The following is a 9,924-nucleotide window of genomic DNA, read 5'->3' as shown; positions in this document are numbered from 1 at the left end:
GGAAGGTGATCAAATACTTATTTCATGCAATAAAATGCAAATTAATTATTTTAAAACCATACAATGTGATTTTCAGGATTTTTGTTTTAGATTCTGTCTTTCACAGTTGAAGTGTACCGATGATACCAATCTACGTGCTTTGTAAGTGGGAAAACCTGCAAAATCGGCAGTGTATCAAATACTTGTTCTCCCCACTGTATATGTGTATATGGTGTACAACGGGCGTAGTGTCCGGCTCCTCGGAGGCTCGCTTGAGGATGGGTGCTCTGCACTGGGCCACGCTATGAGAGGGTGTAGGGCAGCCTGGAATCATGGTGGAACCCAATCCTTATCCCTGTGTCGTAAGAGGCGACCAGGGTTGCATCAGGAAGGGCATCCGGCGTAAAACCTGTGCCAAATCAGTATGCGGATCATTATGAATGATCCGGTGTGGCGACCCCTAACGGGAGCAGCCGAAAGAACAACATATGTATATATGGTGTGTAATGAGACAAAGTAGATTGTTGTTAGGCCAGGAAAGTGCAGCCTTTTGTAACAGCAATTATTGTTGAATCTGCATGATTGAGTTTCTCAGGTTCTTAAACCCACACAGCATGTGATGAGCCCTCTGGCTTTGCTTGTTACTGCAACAAGCAGGACCCTTTGAGTTTGATTTCCAAAAACAATTCAAAAGTCAATGAAATGTAAACTTTTACTTGGAATAAAGCACTTGCCAAGACATTTGTAACAATTGGGCTTGTGATCCCAGCACCTTTAAAATGCATAGTTACATTATTTTTTTTTTTCCAAATGACAATTGTAATAAATATCATGATTATTCCTTAAACTTTAAACTACTTTTTGTTTGTTGCGATGGCATTACATCTATTCAGAACCTTTCCTTTATATATTTATATATATACAGTATATATATATACAGAAAAAAAAAATCAGAGACTTTCCACATTACACATTTGGGAGGATAGCTCATGAGCACGTTCTGCTTCACAGTGAAATTTAGAGTACAATCTGATCAGAACCCTCACACAGTTGTTGTAAACCACTTAAACATTTTCTGTCTCTGAGTTCTGGGTTGTGTAAAGGTACTTGCAAAGACCAGTCAATAAAACCAAGTAAAACCTGTTGGTAGTTTGCATAAGGAAGTATAGCAAAAAATTCCGTCATAAGGAGGTGAAATGAATTAAAAAACAAACCATTGGGTGCAACTCTGAAAGGCATTCTGCTTTTAACCTGACATCAGTTGGAGCAAGTAGGGAGGAATGCACATTCAGCCTGAGGGCCTGTTGTGAGGAAGGGGTCTCACTTCTCTGACTTCACCCTCCGGCATCATATCTTTGTCAGTCATGACCTTGATGCGCATCGGAGCTTCAAGTTGGCTCGTAGGATCTGCTGGAATGCAGAAGGAACACGTCACATAATCTAGTACCCTCGTCTACTTTGTCACTAGTTTTGTATAATTTGCAGACCCTTCTTGTATGGTGGTTTGAGAGCATCCCTTTATCGGATGTACATAAAATAGAGGTCACCTTGACAACGTAACACAGTCTGAACCTCCCATCACTCCATAAGGTAATATGTAAATAACCATCCAGGGATGAGATCTGTTTGTGGCTATTTTAGACAAATATGAATGACACTTAACACCAAGTGAATGAGCCACCTGTTAGAGAGATTTCTTGTAGCTCTGTGTTTTGCACGTACTCGTCCTCAATGAGCGGAGCCTGTAGAGGACAAGGGAAGGAAGAAATGGAGGGACAGAATAAGGTAAACACTGTTATAGGCTATTGTCACCTACTCATCAGTTGTGCTTTCATTGAATAAGCTCAATGCACAGTTACAAATGCTCAAAGGGCTTTTGATTGTACATGGCACCAAGTTAATCCGAAGTTTGCAGCACTGCTTTTATCGGCCGTTACACTTTGAACAGTTTAATCATTCGTGGTTTGAACAAATGGACACAAGTGGACATCTACGAATTTCAATCGACCTGCCATTTTGTTGGATGGCTTGCTAGATTACCACACAGTACGTGGAGCTCTGACATGCAACATCCAGGTAAACTTCAGAACTCAACCCACCAAGTCCGAATTGACCTCGGCACAGGAGCAAGTCGGCTGGGTTCGACCCGAAATCCAAGCTGCAGCCACATTGATGGGAATATTTATCATGGCAAAAAGCAGCAGCCCGGTGTTGGCTGCATGCACAAACATGTCATGGATGTCGTACTGGGTGAGAGGGGGAGGGACGGAGAAGATAGGTTTGAGAAGCGAACATGTTTTGGCAAGTTCTATATTCTTATGAAACTTACTCTGCTGCTGTTATGACAACAATCACCTGCACTATGGCATGGTCAAAGCAACAACTGGGGCAATTGAGGTTAATTTGTACGTGCGAGAAAAACTTGCAAGGTTGTGTTTTTTTGTTATAAAATAATGGGCTAGCATAGCGATCTTTGCACCAAGTTGTCGAAGCATAAGAATGTCCTTTGTGTTTAGCAGGAGTGACCATCCCTCGAAGACCCGCTGCTGCTGCTCACATGGTGTACAGTCCTAAATGTATTTCCCTCGTCTGCTTGTTTACTTACGAATTCTCCATGGTTCCTTCTGCATGCAGCATGACCGAATTGGCCACACTGTGGTGAACCCCCCCTCACAAATGTCAAAATACAGAGAACGATATTGTCAATTAATATAACTAGAAGCACCCGCTCCCTACGGGAGCCGCCAGAGGGTCATGTTATTATCGTTATGATTATTAATACCATAACCAAGTATGGATCCATGATTAGGTTGTGGGGGGTTGGGTGGGCGGGGGGTGCAAAAGTTTGCATTGCACGGAAAAATATAATTTTGCAGAGTGAGGGGGGAACATTTTTTGGGGTGTTTTTTGTTTTGTTTTGTTATAAATGCTTGACTATTCTAGTTGTGATCAAAACAAATCGATGTCTCTGACGTATTGAACAAGGTTTGACTTGGAAGTGACCTTCAATCAGAATTACGGTTTTGCTTTCAGTTGAAGGTTTGCCTTCATCATCTTGATTATGTGAATCACTCGCAACAAAACTTTCTTCTCCAACATTGTTGTATACCCTGGAGAATTCCCCACAGTGAAAAAGCATGTTCTTGAGTCTAGAAAACACAGACCGAGTGCCAAATTCAAACACAACGATAGGGACTTTGGATTATCTGATATTTGGGATACCAATCCACTTCTTGGTTCATTAATGGCTTGGAGAAAAGCAGCATCTCTGATGACAAATGATTCCGGGAATTCCTTAATCATCAAGTATTCACCATGGGAACAAACGGAATGGTACAAATCAGTTCCATGTTGAATGCTGTGGTCAACAGCAGCTGTGGTCTAAGGAATATTGGGTGACCCCACATTCCATGACCACATCTTCGGTTATATACACCTTAATACATATGAAAAAAAAAAACTATTGCTTTTGATGGGATGGGTGGGGTACACCCCCCCCCCCCCAGTTGGATCCACCCCTAATAGCAGAGTACCCACCCGATGGGCAATGTTGTTCCAAGCATTATTCTGGCACATCCCTTTATTTGGGCGGTGTATAGGCCACTGCCTTGATCCCCAAAATAAAATTAACCTGGGTTACATACATGAAACAAAAACATGTGTACTGCTTATGCGTATATATAATACATTGTGGTTATCCAGCTTGGATAATTCCAATTGCACCCCCACACCCAGGAAGAAAATGGCAAGATGAGTGAAATTATTATTTTTTTTTACAGAATTTTTGATGGAATCAAATGAAACTTGCACATGTACAACTTCAGTGTGCCCTCATTAATCCCAAAAAGTTTCATCTTCCTAAGTCCAATCCTCAGAAGAGTTGATGATACCTACATACATGTATATACATGGCATTAAAGTGCATCAAACAGTTAGGAGGGAACATCTAATGTGGAAATGTAATGGGTTCAGCCTTACGGTTGCAAGTATGACTACTGTCGAAAACAAAATGTTTGTTGGGGAATTTTTTTGTTATAAAGAGTGCAGGTAAACCCTATGGAAGAAAAATCCCAAAGCTCGATTGATTCCTTGAGGAAAGCTGGAATAGAAGCCTCCAAAAGAAGGACTCTGGGAAGCACCTCATGATTTTTAAAGATGTGAACATTCTGTAGATACTGGATCTCTGACTGGCTGTACACCAGGGTGAGCGTCGAATAGACGACGACCGGAAGCGAAATGAACCCGGCGATGATTGAAGTTACTTGCCAAGCGAGTATCTGCAAAACCACAGCAAGAGGTTCATCAGCTGTCACTGTTTCCACCAGAGATCCCAACACTCATAACTTGAACTTGTACGAACCCAATTGTCATACTTACTTCACTTTTTCACTTAACAACAATCATTCAATGTGTGCTTAACATCAATGTCTTGCTCAATTCGTTCATGAGATTTCTGGGGTTTGACGCAGGCCCAAAGGCCTACTTGCTTGTTTAAAAATGCTGTGGGCGGTTAATTTCCAAATGATCGCCGATAGAACAGCTTGCATCAAGTCCCCGTGGAAGGGAGGCATACTTAGTAATGCAGAATGTTTTACTGGAATCATCACATTGGAAGTTTGTTGCATCAAATTAATCATAGTGGGTATTGAACCCAACATCAGAGTTTGCTACCAAATTGGATATCCTGCCTGAAGATCAGATACATTCTAAGATTATTGTGCATTACCCAGATCAATGGTGCTTCTGGAAGAGCAAATAATAGATTCAGATCCATGAAAATGCAATTGCAGAGATGACACAATTATAAGCAAAATGGATATATTAGTCCATTATTAAACCTGGTGTTGGCTTAACGGTTAAGGTGGCTGGCTTGAGATCTTCGGGTCTTGAGTTTGAACCCGAGTCGTGCCGATGAAATAACACCGGGTGGGTTGACTCAACCTGTCATCCTTCTGAGGTTGGCAAAATGTACCAGCTTACTGGTAACAGGGGCACTGTATCAGGGGCATAGCTGTGCTTCCGGAAATGATGCAACCAGCAGCCACATGCTGCATTTCAAACAACAAGTCCATTATTGCAGTAACTTACCAAATTCCCACACAAAAGGATTTATCTGCTCTTCTCCTCCTCCTCCTCCTCCTCCTCCTCCTTCTCCTCCTTATAGATTTCCTTCCTTGGATGTGGTACTTTAGTTGTAAATACAAAGCCAAAAGTTTAAGTTTCTGCAATTGATCTTGCCAACCGTTGAGGAGCCACTGTAATGGTCAGAAACCTGGATAATTACCCATCAGGTGATGGTTAATCTGTGCAGTTGAAATGTGGTTTAAATTAGAGTTGTTTCTCTATTCCTGGAATTTTTCTTTACGTTCGGGCCAGCGGCTTGTATGGCGAGTACTTTTGGCTCAATTGTTTCACCAATTGGTTGGCTCGGCTTGACTTTTAATTGAAGATGATTTGGGCAAGAATTTAATCTGTTGAGGCTTCTGATGATGACTTGCTTACTTTGCCCACCCTCCTCAACCTTGCCATGCATGACCCATAAAATTTTAGGTCCTGTGATAGTACGATTATTACCTCTGCCACTTCAGGTGGACGGAGGTTATGTTTTCAACACTGTCTGTCTATGAGCAGGATATCTCAAAAAGTTCTGGACGGATTCAGATGAAACATGGTGGACAGGTCGTGAGTGTGAAAATGAAGAATAGATTCGATTTTGGTGAAGATCCAGATCTGGATCCGAGAATTTTTAAAGTGATTCTTCTCGAATGAGTGAGTGAAAGGGCGAAAAACGTTATATAGCACAATGTCTCAAAAAGTTATGGGTGGATTCGGATGAAACTTGCTGGACAGGTTTGGTGTGTGACAAGGATGGATTGACTCGAATTTGGTGAAGATCCTAATGCGGATATGAGAATTTTTTTTTAATATTGCAAGTGATTCTGCACCATTGAGAGATGCAGCCAAAAAACGATTATAAAGCATGACAAGTCTGGAGACGGCGATGGTTCACGAGCAATGAACACGGTTCGCCTTTTTTATTTTTTGACCTTCGAGGGGACGGCGCGGGCAAACTCGTGGGAATTGGGAAAAACGTAAATGATGAAAGTTGAAGTACTCGAAGAGCACTACTTGCATACCAACTTTCATTCGAAACAGTTGAAAACCCTAGGAGCTCGATGCCCAGTTTATTGATTTTTTTGACATTTTCTAAGTTCGTGACCTTGTGACCTTGACCTTGTGACAAAAATGAAAAATTGAGCTCCGTGGGGCTATGCAGGTGCCATTGGGCTAACAAAATACCGAAACCCTGCCAGATTCGACAAACCCCCTCGGAGAAGATGTAACTTGAAATTGGCTACCCCCTAAAAACACGTTTTTTGGGCGCGGCTCCACCCATAATGGGCGCAGCACGCCCATTCTCCAGAAAACACAACTAGATCATGATACAAACCTCGCACCCTGATTTTATCAAGATCGGATCAAAACCCACGGAGCTATGCTCGGGACAGACAGACAGACACACACACACACACACACACACACACACACACACACACACACACACACACACACACACACACACACACACACACACACACACACACACACACACACACACACACACATAACGAATATAGTGGTCACTTACTGACTCGTGAACCAATATTTCAAAAAGTTGTGGATGAGTTATGAGAAAACTTGGTGGATGAATTGGTTAGGTGACAAGATCAAGCCGATTAGAGTTTGGTTAACATCAGGATGCAGATCCGGCCTATCACTGGGATACAAAATGTCGGATTGTCGTGTAGCCAATTCCAGGAAGAGAATTTAATTCTCAATTTTACAAATCAGCCCACCCTGGAAAGGCAACATTGGTGTTTAAAATTGTGAAATAAATTATCTTCCCAGTAATGCTTGCAGTGCAATCCCACTGAGTAGTAGGGGGCTGTAGCTTTGCTCAGCTCATGCCTAATATGTGGAGATAATGCGACTGTTTTGCCAGGAGAGCCTTTTTAAAATCTAAACTGTTGCCTAATCACAGAACTGTTTTATATACCACAGACAAGTTAATGTGTGGCAGACATTTCCTGTTGGTCAGGATTCATGCAGCATTAGCTGGTGTGGCAATTGCTTCCTGGTACCGACAACAGTATTGAGGTCTGATCTCGATATACAGTAATAAATAAATAAAAGAATATATACATATACATATACATATTGCAATATTAAAAAAAAATATATTTAATCAATTTTAAAATGTCAGGTGCAAGTGTTTGAAATACATATACATGAACAAAACCATAAAGCCTGGTGTTTGCGTAGTGGTTAAGGTAGCAGCTTGGGATCCACAAGGTCCTGAGTTCAAGCCCTGTTGGCCGCTTGAATTAATACACACCAGGAGGTTGACTCAGCCTGTCATCCTCCCGAGGTCGGCGAAGTGAGTACCAGTGTACTGGGCCCGGTGTATGCCCCGGTTAGAATAGGTGTACCATATCCCTGTGTCGTAAGAGGCGACCAGGGTTGCGTCAGGAAGGGCATCCGGCGTAAAACCTATGCCAAATCATTATGCGGATCATAACGGATGATCTGCTGTGGCGACCCCTGACGGGAGCAGCCGAAAGAAGAAGAAGAAGATACATGAACAAAACCAGAATATATAAACTCACCAGTGCTGGTTTTTGATACTGAGCTGCAGCAACACCAACTACAGAAGGGACTGCCATGACCTGGAACAAGAATTCATGATCAGAGATGGTTACTGAAGTCCCCTCCCCCACCTTCCACTTCCAGATTTTAAGATCCCAAAACTTGTCAAGGGGCATTCAAATGTTCAGAAAATGAGACACACAACCTTACAAGGCTTTCATCCACAGTTTGATGGAGAACTGCTCTCCCCTCTGAGCTGGTTCCCCTGCCTCACATCTTGCTCAGCTTGACGCCCTGGAAACAAATGCTTCCAAGATCAATGGAATCTCTCACGATGAAGCTGAATCGATATGCCTATCACTTTGCCATCGCCGACAGGTGGGTGATCTCTCTGTCTTCTTCCACTTCATTATTCGTGTTGCACCCTCTGTCCTCTCCATGCTTTAACCCCTCCCAGGGATCTGCAGAACACGTGTGGTCCACCAGCAACCCTTGCCGAGTAAAACTCTCTAAATCAAGAACCACTCCTCACCTCCACTCATTTATTCCTCTTTTTCCCCACCTGTGGAACCACCTTCCATGCTGTCTTCAATCTCATTCTTCCCTCCAGGTCTTTAAGACAGCTCTTTAAGACAGCTCTTTACCACCATCCCCCCATCCAAAACCATGGTCTTTTCTGTACCCGTGAACCCAACTCTACCAAAATTTTGCTTTTGTATCCATATTTTCCACCCATTACGTTCTCCCCCAACCCTCATCGTTTTCTGCATCCCTTATTTGTCCATCTCTGTCTACTTTCTCCCTCCGCCCTGCTATTGGTGTTTCCCCTTTCTCCTGCTCTTCCATTTGTTATGTTGTGGCCTGATCTGTTCTGTGCCCTCAATCCTCCATGAGCCTTGACCATGTGTAGAAAAAAAGAAAGAATAATAAATAGTCCAAGCCATGGCAACTTTCATCTGATATAGTGTCCCTTAACTTAAATGCACTTACTCAATTTGTCCTTCAAACTGTCTATGCTAGTAAAATATAAGCTTTAAGATTACTCCTTCAGCCACATCTCGAGTACTTCGTTCAGTTCCTCATGATTGTTTTTTTGGTAGCAATGCAGACAGTTCTTCAGATGTCATCAGAGATTAGGTTTGGGCTGCATGACAGGTGATCCAGATGCCCAAAGCCAATCATAAACGGTCACCTGCACAACACAGGCTTTATACACAGCTGCATTGTTGTGAAGGATGAGCACATCTTTGGTCAACATCCTTCGGCATTCGTCCTTGATGGCCTGCATAAGTCCCCCCCCCCCCCCTGCACAAGGCTGGTGAAATATTTAACCTCTGAATGTAGTCTGTGAGGGATATTGCCAATCGGCATGATTCCCTTGGCATCTCAGAAAATTGAGGCCTTCATTCTTGGTGCCCCAGGGTTTGGTATGAAATGTCTCAGGTGTTGGTGATTCTTCCTGACATTGCATGACTTCTAATCTGGTTTCAGGATCCCAATTATGATCACGAGTTTTGTCACCAATTACCAGGTGAGTGATAGTTGCCTAGTGTGGAAACACCTCGAGGAACTCACAACACATGATACCAGCCATTGCTGTTGATGATGAGTGCTCGTCCTCCTCCTCTCCCCCCATCTTGCCGAGACTTTGGACTGTCCAAGTGTTTGTGGATAATGGTGAAATCGCTGCCTTGAGAAATTCCAATTTCTGTATCTATTTGGTGACCTTACGAGGTAGAGCAATCCTGGTCCACAATTTTTAACTTTCAGCAACTGCCCGATAACGAATACGACTGCAGAAAATAAATCATTAAGAGGAATGGTCTTGGAGACAATAGTGGAATGAATAAACATTTTAAAAAACTCATTCTTTGCCATTACTTCAGCAAAACTAGAGAGTTCATAGAACACAATACCTTGCGCAGTGTTCAAGTTTTTATAGGTGGGCCTTGTCGGACACGGGGGTTACATTCTTGAAAATCCCCGAAAACCGCAAATCCACAAACTTAGGGGGTAATAATGGGGAAAATAAGGTTAGGGCCTTCAACTTTAAAATATGTCAAAAGTGTGCCCTTAATTAACATGTTTGTGTAGTGTTTTTGTGCTATTTATTTTCATGAATAAAAGTATTAAGAACATAAAATAAAGTTTATTTTCTTGAGTTATTAAGATCATGAAACTTACCTTTAATAATAATGATGATAAACTTGATCCAACAATGCGATGGTGATGTCGATGAGGGTGATGATAAAGACGAGTTGATGGTAATGATGATGTTGGAGGGTTTGAGGGGGTTAT

At 42.4% G+C, this 9,924-nt stretch overlaps 1 protein-coding gene across 2 annotated transcripts in view; it reads right to left on the bottom strand.

Moving 5' to 3' along the window:
* Positions 1-677: 677 nt before the first annotated feature.
* Positions 678-9,924, bottom strand: part of LOC147014518 (uncharacterized) — a 28,932-nt gene continuing 19,685 nt past the window's right edge. Inside the window, exons 3-7 of one of the 2 annotated variants that reach the window (XM_085852524.1) lie at positions 7,647-7,706; positions 4,119-4,256; positions 2,079-2,225; positions 1,661-1,721; positions 678-1,386 (exon numbers count right to left, since the gene is read on the bottom strand). In XM_085852524.1, coding sequence (XP_085708650.1) covers positions 1,268-1,386; positions 1,661-1,721; positions 2,079-2,225; positions 4,119-4,256; positions 7,647-7,706 — 525 coding nt within the window. In that variant the 3' untranslated portion in view covers positions 678-1,267. Of the gene's footprint in view, positions 1,390-1,660; positions 1,722-2,078; positions 2,226-4,118; positions 4,257-7,646; positions 7,707-9,924 lie in introns of both variants that reach the window. The other variant, XM_085852525.1, reaches the window with a different exon arrangement.

Source organism: Eptatretus burgeri, chromosome 13, assembly GCF_056783735.1.
Source record: "Eptatretus burgeri isolate ZD-2024b chromosome 13, Ebu_testis_v1, whole genome shotgun sequence".
In the NCBI taxonomy this organism is placed as follows: Eukaryota; Metazoa; Chordata; class Myxini; order Myxiniformes; family Myxinidae; genus Eptatretus; species Eptatretus burgeri.
The sequence above is the reverse complement of the archived record's forward strand: the minus strand, read 5'-3'. Positions and strand labels throughout refer to the sequence as shown.